Source organism: Carcharhinus amblyrhynchos, chromosome 7 (assembly GCF_965287045.1).
Source record: "Carcharhinus amblyrhynchos chromosome 7, sCarAmb.v2.hapA, whole genome shotgun sequence".
In the NCBI taxonomy this organism is placed as follows: Eukaryota; Metazoa; Chordata; class Chondrichthyes; order Carcharhiniformes; family Carcharhinidae; genus Carcharhinus; species Carcharhinus amblyrhynchos.
In genome coordinates, this window is record NC_137330.1 from 39682557 (window position 1) to 39696756 (window position 14200).

General features: G+C 40.0%; 1 protein-coding gene across 1 annotated transcript in view; it reads right to left on the minus strand.

Moving 5' to 3' along the window:
• Positions 1 to 14200, minus strand: part of nbas (NBAS subunit of NRZ tethering complex) — a 240443-nt gene that overhangs the window by 91286 nt on the left and 134957 nt on the right. Inside the window, exons 35-39 of the mRNA XM_080192176.1 lie at positions 12959 to 13039; positions 11120 to 11287; positions 10926 to 11039; positions 4837 to 4960; positions 2164 to 2240 (exon numbers count right to left, since the gene is read on the minus strand). Coding sequence (XP_080048302.1) covers positions 2164 to 2240; positions 4837 to 4960; positions 10926 to 11039; positions 11120 to 11287; positions 12959 to 13039 — 564 coding nt within the window. The remainder of the gene's footprint in view (positions 1 to 2163; positions 2241 to 4836; positions 4961 to 10925; positions 11040 to 11119; positions 11288 to 12958; positions 13040 to 14200) is intronic.

Consider the following 14200-nt stretch of genomic DNA (forward strand, 5'->3'; position numbering starts at 1 on the left):
TGAAAGGTTGATTTAGATAGAAATAGTTGAGTAAATCCAAGGCAATGCTACTTGATGCCTGGACTTGATTGAAAAAATTTGTGAAATAGATCTGACAACTTTCCAGCAGAGAATACAAAGTCATAGTTTTAAACGCCATAAAAGCTATTTTCAGTCTTAGATATTAAAAATATAAGATTGTTAAGATGGAAAAACAGATAGGAAATATAAAGTAAATGGCAGAACCCTTAAGAGTATTGATAGGCAAAGGGATCTGAGTGTACAGGTACACAGGTCACACAAAGTGGCAATGCAGGTGGAGAAGGTAGTCAAGAAAGCATACAACATTGCCTTCATTGGCCGGGGTATTGAGTTTAAAAACTGGCAAGTGATGTTGCGGCTTTATAGAACCCTAGTTAGGCTGCACTTGGAATATAGTGTTCAATTCTGGTCACCACACTACCACAAGGCTGTGGAGGCTTTGTAAAGGGTACAGAAAAGATTTACCAGGATGTTGCCTGGTATGGAGGGCATTAGCTATGAGGAGAGATTGGAGAAACTTGGTTTGTTCTCAATGGAGCGACAGAGGTTGAGGGGAGACCTGATAGAAGTCTACAAGATTATGACAGGCATGGGCAAAGTGGATAGTCAGAAGCTTTTTCCCAAGGTGGAAGAGTCAATAGGTTTAAAGTACGAGGGGCAAGGTTTAACGGAGATGTACGAGGCAGATGTTTTACACAGAGAGGAGTGAGTGCCTGGAATTTGTTGCCGGGGAAGGTAGTGGAAGCGGATACGGAAGTGACTTTTCAGGGATGTCTTGACAACTACATGAATAAGATGGGAATAGAGGGATATGGTTCCGGGAAAGGTAGGAGGTTTTAGTTAAGTCAGGCAGCATGGTTGGTGCAGGCATAGCAGGCCGAAAGGCCTGTTCTTGTGCTGTAATTTTCTTTGTTCTTTATATCACTAACAAGAACGAAAAGCAAACAACAATTTGTCCTTATATAGGGATTTTAATGTGGAAAAATATTAATTTTTCTTTCACAGAAGTATAATTTACAGGGCTGTGGAGAAAGAGCAGAGTGGTTTTAATTGAAAAGCTCTCCAAAAAGCCAATACCAGCACAATGGGCCAAATGGTTTTCTGGATTGTACCATTCTATAATTTAGAAAAAATAGACACTGGACAAAGGAGATAATGCAAATGATAACTAAAAGCTTGGTCAAAGGAGTGAGCTTGCAGGAGGATCTGCATGCATTGTCATAAATGGTAGGGTGAAGGGTGGGATGATGCACAAGAGGCCAGTGTCAGAAGAAAGCAGGGGGTGGTTTTAAGTTTGGAAGAGACTATCAAAATAGGGAAGGTGAGACCCTGAAGTTTAATGGATAGCTATACTACTACGGTTGGCAAAGTCACTTAACCCAAGTATTCTGGAGAAGCAGAGCCCTACTGATGTTTGATTGATTTGATATATTCAAAAGTTCTGTTGAAGGTAATAAACTTCACTTTTGCCATGTTTTGTATCTCAGTACAAACAATGCAAGCTCAGACTTGAAACAGTTTAGTCCAAGGTCCGACTCCAACTACAACAGTGCAACATTTGCATTCTTCAGATTAGCATTTTTATAGCTTTCTCTAAGCGATATTATCAGCTTAAGTGCTGAGGCATGGTCAGTTTTATACTGTGGACATAAGCCAAGTACTGAGTTGAAACAGACCACTAAGCTCTCAAGATCAGTACAGATCATTGGAATGAAAAATTCTACCCCATAAGATGGAGCTGCATTCAAACTTTAGATGCAGACGTTTAGCCCACTGCACTACACAATCACTTAAATAACCTTTCTCTTATATTCAATTATTTTGTTTGAATACCAGTTTGGGCAACATATTATTTTCGATTGGTTATTGTGCTCTGAGATAAGACCTACTTGGAAATCTTACTTTCAAATATTTGAGCTCATCTTCCTCTACTGATTGTTAGTCTCCTCACTGCTGCAATAGCTGAGCAACCAGCAGAGCGATGATTGTCCATAAAGTTAAAAAAGATTAAGTTGAGCATAATTTATTTTCAAGCGAAGGCTTCAAGAGATTGCAGAAATATAAAGGTAAAGCTACAATGAAGCTTTATACTGCAGTATTCTTTCAAAACTGAACATTACAATCCCAATGTTAACGTTATACCTGAGGTAAGGCCAGAAGATAGGCTAGGGCTAGTGTCATATCCTTGGGTAAAGCATCGCTGGCTAGTTGCAAAAGAACTGTCAAGAGAAAATAGAGTAATAAAAATAAATAAGACAGACCATTTTAGTAATTTCAATAATCTGGTGAGATCAACTCATAATAAAACCTGTGTTCCAATTGTTATCATAACTGAATGGCACACACTGAATAGTATTTCACTGTAAAATCCATTATGAATCTTCATTTCACATTTTTTTGAACTTTCTTGTTATCAGTAAAGAGTTGTCCTCTGGGCTTTTCTCGCCGGCACTGAGTGACAGCAAATTGGGTCTGTGCATGGATGTATGCATCCCTCCATTTGCTTTAATCAGTGAGCAAACTGAGCCAAAAGTAACCCAACACTGCTTCTCATTAGTCTAGGCAGGTGCAGATTTCAAACAGGTCATCTGTCTCATTTCTGTTCATGAAAACCTGCTTTAAGCAAAATGCCACAGCCTGACACTTAAATATGCTTTGGGATCTTTCTGAGAAATGTAAAACATTATATAAGGCAAATTTCAAAGCATGAAGGTGTTAAACAAGTAAACGAAGTAACAGGATTCCATAAATAGCAGTGAGGCTTTGATTTTTTTTGTTGGTCAAAGGAGGAATACTGGGGCTGTAGAACAGAATTGCCCACTATATTCTGACCTTTTTTTTAAAATGCGGGATGGATTAAACAGAGGTTCAATCCTCCCCACGGCTCCAAAAAAAGGAACCTAAGCTCCAAAAAAATTGCATCCCCTACCGCATTGTGCAACATTTCCATTTATCACAGAAACCACTGTGGGCCACAAGTCAAGTGAGATCAGCAAAGGAATTCTGAACGACGTATTTTTGTGCTGCAAGTCCCATCCACTAGGAACTCGGCTCAATTGGTCAAGAATTAAAATTTTTTAAAAGTTTATTTATTAGTCACAAGTAAGGCTCACATTAACACTGCAATGAAGTTACTGTGAAATTCCTCTAGTCGCCACATCTGGCACCTGTTCGGGTCAATGCACCTCACCAGCGCATCTTTCAGACTGTGGGAGGAAGCCAGAACACCCTGAGGAAACCCACGCAGACATGGGAAGAACATGCAAACTCCACACAGACAGTGACCCAAGCCAGGAATCGAACCCAGGTTCTTGGTGCTGTGAGGCAGCAGTGCTAACCACTGTACCATGTGCTGCCCTGATACCAACAAATGTGGTACTTCATCCTACCAAACTTTAGTGGATTACACGCAAATACTAAAAATGATTGGCTAGTATTTGAATCTGCTTTGTTATCCAATTCTCTTGGAATTGTATTTTTTAAAAAGTCATAATTTCTGATTCCCATGCAGCAAATCCTATATCTAGATAGTTTAGACAATGCTATTTAGATATTGTTCTTAAGGCACAAAATGAAATCCAATTGGACTCAACAAGTGAGCTTTTCTTGTAAAAACTATTAATTGGTTTCCAAGAATTCTAAGTTATCCTTAATTCTCAGTGGACAAGTAATTTGAAAAAAAATGCCTAGACCAAATTACAGTAATAGAAAGCTTTGGTGACTTTTGTAATACTTGCGCTTTGAACAAGAAACAAATTATATTGGATGACACAGCTAACAGACCTAAAAATGACCAATGGATCCATTGAAAATATCAACTCACATTGCTAAAAAAAAGTTAAAACAAAGGGTGATTTATTGAAAAGCAGTGACTCTCAACTGGCTGAATGGCCAATTCTGCTCTCATATCTTAGGAACTTATGATACTACCTTTAGTTTTCGGCACTCCAATGTTTTCAATGACTACCAATTGAGCCATAATTTAAATAGGTGAGGACCCATCAATTAGATACCATAAATTCCAAGGAAATTATTTAATTTTCCTATAAATATAGAAATGGATGCCCTCCACATCACATGAACAGAACTCTGAATGAATAATAATTCATCCAGCAGTTTTGTTTCTTGCAATCAGAATGATGATATGCAAGTTAATGAACAGGAAATTTAAATAAACCCCACTAAAGTAGCACTCATTCCTTTTCTAATTATATTTCAGTATAATAATTGAAAACTTTGAAATCTACATGAAATGGTCAAATAAGAGCTGGAATCAGAACAAACCTTTTCAGTAAACAATATCGAAGGAAAGCATCAAGCTTTTTAAAAATTTGTTAATGGGATGTAGGCAGTATCACTGCTTTTCAATAAATCATCCTGAGTCAACCATATTGCAATGGATCCGGAGTCACATATAGGCCAGACTGGGTAAGGCTGACAGACTTCCTTCCCTAAAGGGCGTGAGTGAACCAGATGTTTTTTTTTAAATGACAAACAACAATGGTATCACGGACATCATGAGACTTTTAAATCCAGATTTTTATTGAATTCAAATTTCACTATTTGCTGTGCTTGGATTGGGTCTCCAGAGCATGAGCCTGGATCTCTGAATTACTGTTCCAACGGCAATACATCTACACATTTAAATAATTTTGGATCTTAACTAAATCACCTCTTTTTTTCATAAACTACAATACCACCCAACAATCAGACATTGAATGCTTTCAGTAACACTTTTGTGGCGCAAGTAAACTAGTTATGGAACTGAACGTGGTGATACCATTTTCAACATGTGTTTTTGACAGTAAAATTTACCTTCTGTGGCAGGAAATAGGTTTTCCCCTTCACTTTTGGTTTCAGATAGTTTCCCAGCTCTCAGCAAGACTTCTGCAAAGTTCTCTAGAGCACTGTACTGGTAACTAGCGTAGTTTATTTCATTCTGCGTAAAATAAAAAAAAAAATCACAAGAGACTAAGAAAACTAAATATTACTATCTGGACCACCTGCAAGTCTCAGGAGGATGGACTAATAGATATGGCAGCCCTGATTTTACTGGCACACCCGCCTCGATTCCAAGGACTGGTGAGGCTCGCAGATCTTTTGTGCCTTGAATGGTCGTGCCAGTAAAATTCCAGTCAGTGTGTTGAGGAATGAACACAACTGTACTTCCTTATTCATCACTCTTTATACTGGAAACTAAGGAGGCCTTTTCTGTCGAGTCATGGAGACTGTAGACTTTTAAAACTGGCAGTCAGCACTGGAGTACAAAGTCCTGCCCCTATTTCCGATTTATCTCATTTTAGGGTATGATCCACATGAGTGAAACCTCAGGTTAGTAGGGCCAATTGACTCAGTGCTGAGTTCAACCAACCCCATTTTTGCTGTAGCGAGGGCACTAATCAGCAGTGTGGGAATTATGAATTTTCAGAGTAAGTGCAAATGCACTTGAAGGGCGGATAAGATCTGTAGAACTGTCATGATGTGAAGTTATTTAACCCTAGTCTTTTAAAAATAAAACAAACAGGCTGCATATTTTAGTAATATTTGAAAAATAAACTCTATTCCAGCAATTACAATAATTGTTTGTAAACATTTTCCCAAGGCCTCTCATTATGACATTATAGGTGATTGGCTGCTTTCCACAATCTATAATTATCTCAGCAGGGTGTCCTGAGGACATGATCTGATTAAGTGATCAATGACATTTGATGTGTGATATTGAATATGTTTGTCTTTTTAAAGAATAAAGTACTTTAGGAGATTGATAAGTTCTGAGCAGGCTGAATAGTTCTGAATGTGAAGATTGTAATAGGTACTTTGGCCTTTAGTTTAATTCATCTCAAAATGGCTTCTGAGGTCAGCCCATGTGGATACTGGGTGAGTTGGCATACAGTTTATAAGTGGTAAGGGCGGTGGGAGTAAGGGCATCAGTTAGAATGGGGGTTGTAAGGGGCTGTGGATGTTGGTTCAGAGTCATGAATTTGCATGGAGGGTATGAGGGCCATTGCAGTGACATGAGAATGAATGGGGAGAGTGATGGGCTGTGAGGGGTGAGGGCCTAAAATTTAACAGAACAACGGGGTGAAAGTCTCAGAGAGCCAAGCCAGGGCTTTTTAACTAGCCTGTCTTGCACACCTCCAATCTATTTGTTGAGTGGAAGATCCCACTCTTCACTCTTCCCCAGAACTAAAACTTTTCTGACAGGGCACTTTCTACTGAGGTGGATCTGCCAAGTCGAGATATTTCCCGACTCAAAAATCCAGCCCAAGTTTTGGAAGATGGCGTATTTTGGTTGCCGGGATAAGACTATGAGAAGTTACACTATGTACAACTGCCAAGTCCGTGAGGTAACATTTGGAAGATGAATCAGTGGGCTAAATTTCCATATGGCAGAGGAAACAAGACCAAGAGATTTGTGGCTTCAAATTGCTTTCTAATTTTCTGACAGAGTCCACCAACCCAGCGATTTTGGAAGAAGTGGCAGCAGTTCCTGTATTTCCCAAAAGTATATTCCAAAAAACCTTCCACACACCTGACGAAGGAACAGCGTTTCCGAAAGCTTGTGGCTTTACTAATAAATAAACTGGTTGGACTTTAAACTGGTGTCATGAGACTTCATACTATTCCAAAAGTGGCCAGTAACCTCTTCAGCTCCTTAAGGTCTCAATTAAGGGCGCTCTCCAACCCTGATCGTATTTTCAATCCGCCATGAGTAGTACTTGTCTTGTTATAGGATGCTGCTTGTGAAACACTGGTGGCTTTAAGCGGCAGTGGGGATAGACATCGGAGTTGGAGATTCCAATCTACGTGGCTGATGCATTCCAAAAATCAGCCACACCATGTGCTCATTCTGTGGATGGAGTTTTGTCTTGATGCCTGGAGACTTTAAATCCCCCGGCCCTCTCTATTACTTAATCTTAGAGATGGGAATGGAGGTGCCCTTTTGTCTCTCTCTACTTACTTCAGCCACTGTCACCTCTGGTGGAAGGACTGATCTGTTAGTGTCTTTTATTGGCCCTCCAGACTCTGGAGTAAGTCCGTCACCCTTAATTAGATGGGCTTCCCCGAAATTGCAACTTAATTGTCTGTCTCATTCAACATTACTGAGAGACCCACTACTAGCATTTTTGGGTTACTGAACTACAATTGATCCAACAATGGGGTCAAGACCTGGGAATGAACAATCAGACCCCAACATTCATTTTAAATATACCATCAGTGAACACATGTTTCTTTGACTGCCTGATTAAATGAAAAGGGTAACGCTTTACTGAGTCAAAGAACAAGAACAAAAAAAATTACAGCACAGGAACAGGCCCTTCAGCTCTCCAAGCCGGCACCGACTGAAATAAAACTCATTACCCTTCCTAGGACCAATTCCTCTATTCCCGTCCTATTTGTGTATTTGTCAAGATACCTCTTAAAAGTCACTATCGTATCTGCTTCCACTACCTCTCCCAGCAGTGAGTTCCAGGCATCCACCACCCTCTGTGTAAAAAATTTGCCTTGAACATCTCCTCTAAACATTGCCCCTCGCACCTTATAACTATGCCCCCCATAATTGACTCTTCTACGCTGCAAAAAAAGCTTCTGAATATCCACTTTGTCCACGCCCCTCAATCTTGTAGTCTTCTGTCAAATCGCCCCTCAATATCTGTCGTCCCAGTGAGAACAAACCAAGTCTCTACAATCTCCTTTCATAGTTAATGTCTCCATACAAAACAACATCTCGATAAATCTTTTATGTACCCTCTCCAAAAACGCCACATCCTTCTGGTAGTGAGGCAACCAGAATTGAACACTATATCCCAAGTATGGCAGAACTAAGGTTCTATAAAATTGCAACATGACTTGCCAATTTTTGAACTCAATGCTCCAGCTGACGAAGGCGTGCACGTTATATGCCTTCTTGACTACCTTCCTGCATTGCCACTTTCAATGACCTGTGTACCTGTACAGCCAGATTCCTCTGCCTATCAATACTCTTAAGGGTTCTGCCTTTCACTGTACATTTCCCATCTGTAATAGACCTTCCAAAATGCATTACCTCACATTTGTCCGGATTAAACTCCATCTGCCATTTTTCCACCCAAGTCTCCACCCGATCTATATCCTGCTGTACCCTTTGACGGTCCTCATTGCTATCCACAATTCCACTAACCTTTGTGTCGTCCGCAAACTTACTAATCAAACCAGTTACATTTTTCTCCAAATCATATATATATTACAAACAGCAAAGGTCTCAGCACTGATCCCTGAGGAATGCCACTTATCACAGTCCCTTCAGAAACATACCCGTCCACTGCTACCCTCTGTTTTCTATGGCCGAGCCAGTTCTGTATCCATCTTGCCAACTCGCCTCTGATCCCATGAGACTTCACCTTCTGTACCAGACTGCCATGAGGGACCTTGTCAAAGGCCTTACTGAAGTCCATGTAGACAACTTCCAGTGCCCTACCTTCATCAATCATCTTCGTCATTTCCTCGAACAATTCGATCAAGTTAGTGAGACACGACTTCCCCTTCACAAAACCATGTTACTTCTTGCTAATACGTTCACTTATTTCCAAGTGAGAATAAATCCTGTCTCGAAGAATCCTCTCCAATCACTTCCCTACCACTCTCATAAGGCTCATCGACCTATAATTACCTAGATTATTTTTGCAGACCCACTGTAGAGGGTCGGAGCTCAATGATGAGACAGAGTACAAGGAAGTGAGAGAGTTTCTGGTGAACTGGTGCCAAGACAATAATCTCTCTCTCAATGTCAAGAGAAGAAGATAGGCATCAACTTCAGGAAGCGTAGTGGAGGACATGGCCCTGTCTACATCAATAGGATGAAGTAGAAATGGTCCAGAGCTTCAAGTTTTTAGATGTCTAGATCACAAACAATCTGTCCTGATCCCTCCATGCCAACACTATAGTTAAGAAAGCCCATCAATGCCTCTACTTCTTCAGGAGACGAAGGAAATTTGGCATGTCTGCTACGACTCTTGCCAAGTTTTACTGATGCACCATAGAAAGCATTCTTTCTGGTTGTATCACAGCTTTGTATGGCTCCTCCTTTAAGACCACAAGCAAATACAAAGAGTCGTGTACAAAGCCCAGTCCATCACTCAAACCAGCTTCCCATCCATTGACACTGTCTACACTTCCCGCTGCTTCAGAAAAGCAAAGAACTCATGCACCCTGGACATTCTCTCCTCCACCTTCTTCGTCAGGAAAAAGATACAAAAATCTGACGACACATATCAACCGACTCAAGAACAGCTTCATTCCTGCTGCCAACAGACTTCTGAATGGACCTACCTTGTATCATCTTGATCTTTCTCTACACTCTAGCTATGACTGTAACATTACGTTTTGCACTTCTTTTCTTCTCTATGTACAGTATGCTTTGTCTGTATAGAGTGCAAGAAACAATACTTTTCACTATATACTAATACCATGTGACAATAATAAATCAAATCTTAACAAAGAGGTAGCAATGATGGATAATAGACTCCATTAGCCGTTTCCTAATCTTTGTTTAGGCACTAGACTTCAATGAGCCTTTGAATTCCCTACAAAGAATAGTTATCTAATTTGACAAAGTAGCTTGATACAATTCTTATAAAAGCTCCATGTATATATCTATCTAGAAATGATGATTCAACCTTCATTTCTAAGAAATCACAATTTCCAATTCAAATGATAATGGGAATTTACATTTGGCAGAAAACTTAGTTGTATGTTTAAAAACTCACTGCCAGCCAAATTAAAAAATAACTGGTTGACAAGGAGAGAGAGTGGCTGAAAATATTGCTGGATCTTATCTCAACATGGAAACTGAAAACAGATCCCATCTGCTTATCATAGTAAACAATAATTGTGTCATCTTCCCAAAGATTATACCAACTTGCCCTGCAGCAACTTGGAACATCTGAAAATGAAAAGGACCTCCAAATTGAAGATGACTGATATGGTGGAGCGGACGTAAACCTGCTCTGGATGTGAATTCTCCAATTGTGAGCCTACTACCCGTACGGGGATACATTAGTCAGCAGAGTCAGTTCAAGTGTTAGCAGAAACCCCTGGAAAGTATTATGTAACTGGAGTCACCAATTTAAGGCAAGTCTGGGACTTGTTCCAGTATTGCCAACTGCCATATTAGTGAATTGGAAAGAGCCAATGGTGAAGTAAGCTTGAATTGAAGGATCATGTGACATAAGGAAACAAAATGACTATTGCCAACAGAATATTAAATTTAACTGGTGAAGAAGATAAACCAAGTCTTATCATTTACCAACATCCTTGTTGGCCTTATTACACTTAACAATTTGCACTTTCAGCAGTTTGCAGTCGCAGAAGTAATTGGAGCTAAAGGGTGAAGAAAAACATCCAATTCATGACACAAGGTGCCGAATTCCCCCACATTCTGGGTCATCATACATGGTTTGTCTAATGTGCACTACCAGATAGCCTTGTGCAGCACTTCCTTTCAACAGTTAGGATATCTTCTAAACATCCAAAAATAAAATTCAGAGGAGTAAAAAGTATTAATTGTTATTTAGAATGGATTTGTAAAGTTTGATAATCATGTGCCTCATATGAAGTTACTGTAATAAATAGCTGGGACATACAATCAATATAAGCTGCACATTATAAGGAATAAATTAATAAGCAGCTCAATCTAGAAATAAATCACAGATTAAACCACTCAATTAACCTGTTATACTCAATTGGCCAGTGCTGGAGAAAAAGCTTGCTGCTTCTATTGTTTGCACAGTTGTTGTTTAAAGTTGAAACCATGTCTACTTCAAGTAGTAAAGAGCAACTCCTCAGAATTGTCAATGGGGGTGACCACTTTAGCTTTCAAAGATCATTAATGAAAATCTTGGATTTCAACTGCTTGCTCGACTTACTTTGTCAATAAATGGATCATCAATGAGGAACTCATAGAAAGGATGACAGCCTTGCTTTTCCAAATCTCCATTTACACCGGCCACACCTTTTAATGTAGCTTCTGGCCCTCGATCCTAAAGAAAAAATACATGTGAAAAGACAGAAAGGAGAAGATCTACTTGCTTGCTCTTTAGTTAAGATTAAAAAACCTCACATGTAAAGGTCTCAGGTAACTGAGCGACTTCTTCCACCACTGTGCATCACTGACAGCATGCAGCACTGCCTTAGTCGTTATGGAAGTATTACTGAGAACCTCCATGGTTTTTGCAGTTGTTCGTTGAAGCAAATCCACAGAGGAGTTAGTTGAAGTTTGAGTTTCAGTCTAAAAGTTCAAACCAAATAACAAAATAATCACTGCTTTAAAAAAGTCCATAAAAAAAGATTGCTGTAAGAAGAGATGAATTGTTCTGCTAGATTTTTTTAACAGTTAAATCACACTGTAATAGTAAGATTCAAACCACTATTGCACTGTTAGATGACTGACAACAGTATAAGGAAGCAAAGTTTTGCACAGCATTTTCCCCAATCATCAAGCAAATTATTGCACCTCTCCTTTACTGGCAGTTTATTTGTACAAACACTTGCTTGATCTTATTCTTTCCTTCTTACTATCGGGTAGTGAATTTTTTTTAAATTGTCAAAAAGTGTGGTGTGCCACAACATATTAATGCTGCAACAGGTCCACAGCAGATGTCATCTCCCTGGCTCTGTACTCAGCCCTAGAACACCTAGGTAACAAACACACCTATGTCAGATTCCTTTTATTGACTACAGCTCAGCCTTCAACACAATTATTCGCACAAAACTCATGTCCAAACTCTGTGGCCTGGGCCTCAGCGCCTCCCTCTGCAACTGGATTCTGAACTTCCTAACCCACAGACCACAATAAGTAAGGATAGACAACAACACCTTCTCCACGATCATCCTCAGCACCAGTAAGCTACAAGACTGGGTCTTCAGCCCCCTACTTTATTCCTTATACGGCTATGGCTGTGCGGCCAAATTCTCCTCCAACTTGATTTTCAAGTTTGCTGATGACACCACCGTACTGGATCAGATCTCAAACAATGATGAAACAGAGTACAGGAATGAAATAGAGAACTGGTGCAGCAACAACAATCTCTCCTTCAATGTCAACGAAACGCAGGAGATTGTCACCAACTTTAGGAGGAGTACAGGAGAACATGCCCCTGTCTACCTCAAAGGGGATGAAGTGGAAAGAGTCGAGAGCTTTCAGTTTTTAGGTGTCCAGATCACCAACAACCTGTCCTGGTCCCCCTATGCTGACACTATAGTTAAGAAAGCCCACCAACACCTCTACTTTCTCAGAAGACTAAGGAAAATTGGCATGATAACTAGGACTCTCATCAACCTTTACAGATGCACCATAGAAATCATTAGTTCTGGTCGTATCACTGCTTGGTATGGCTCCTGCTCTGTCCAAGACCGCAAGGAACTACAAAAAGTCGTGAATATAGCCCAATCCATCATGCAAACCAGCCTCTCATCCACTGACCCTAGCTATGACTGTAACACTACATTCTGCACTCTCTTGTCTCCTTCTCTATGAACAATATGTTTTGTCTGTATAGCGCGCAAGAAACAATATTTTTCACTGAACGCTAATACATGAAACAATGATAAATCAAATCAAAATCAAATACTTAAAACTGAAATATTTGCTAGGCCATTGCTTAGATTTAAGATGCAGGCAATTGTCATGTTTGAAGTCCTTAAGAACCTTGGGCTATTTTGTTAAAGTGTGATGTAAATGCAAGCTGCTGCTGGTGGTAAAAAAAATTCAGGCCACTTGAACGATGGTGTACTGAAAATGTAATTATTCAAAAAAGAAACAAAAATGCTGCACTTTGATATTCACAACTCTAAGGTAATGAGACAATAATAGTCTATTTTGTGCATGAGATGGGACGGTAAAATTCTATTTGAATAAGGTGGTGAGAGTCATGTTATTTCAAGTCATGCCAATTCTGACCTGCTGAGCCTGGCCTGTAGAATTTATAGATTCGCTGCTCTCTGATGGTTGAATCTGATAATTCACAGCTTGATACAAAATCTGCAATAAAATGAACAAAAGACAAAGCAGTGATTTAGCACTATGCAATTATACCAGAGATTGCTTCCAATGAACTATTAACTACAAACACGCAGATATATAGATCTTTTCCAGCATAAAATATATTAAACATTTTATGGACGTTGAGAAACAACTCTTCTTGCAGTTACTGTGAAAATCCCCTAGTCGCCACACTCTGGTGCCTGTTCAGGTACACTGAGGGAGAATTTAGCATAACCAATGCACTTAACCAGCATGTCTTTCGAACTGTGGGACAAAACCAGAGCACCAGGAGGAAACCCATGCAGAGACGGGGACAACATGCAGACACCACACAGACAGTGACACAAGCTGGGAATCAAACTAGCGCTGTGAGACAGCAGTGCGAACCACTATGCCACCTGTGCAGCCCGCACGTTACTTCCAAACATGTTGATTCAAAGCTTAATTCAAAGTATAGTGTCTCATTGTCTGGAGTCTTAAGGTTATGAGCCCGAATTGAAAATCGACTTCATACTTTACAAAAAGATACAGTCCAGAACTTGTCAAAGTAACAATGGCATTACCCATTATTTGTGTGTAGGTGACCAAGCAACTTGCCATGAGGATAATGTGTGCTTAGACTCAAAATCCAGCAAATATTGTCCAAGATGAGCGCAATTAACTTCTCAAAAACAGCATTTTGCCAACTGATTTCATGCTCAAATCCATTGAACACCATAAAAGTTCCTTATTACAAGGAAGATACAAAGTCAACACGCCACAAAGTGCCTTTCAAAAGGTAGGATAGATCTCTTAATATATGTGATAACTTGTACAAATACAGTGGGGGAGAGTGGGAACCCCCAGCCCACTGTGCTGTAAAATCTGGAAGACTCAAGCAAAGGTCGTTTAGTGGACTCCCTACTGGACGTCATGGCTTCCACAAGTTTCCGGCAGCCAAATTTCCCGTGCCACCAGCTCCATGCCTGAAATCTGTGCGGAGCTGCATAATTTATTTAAATCTTCATTTGAATGTATTTTACATATAATTAGCTAGCACGGGACTAAAGTATCCAGGCCCGCTAGCCTTCTTTCCCCCTCCGACCCCCTCCCAGGAGTCTTTCACTCCAACAGGATTTATGATAGCTCCCCACTTACGGGGACCTGTCGGCCCAACTC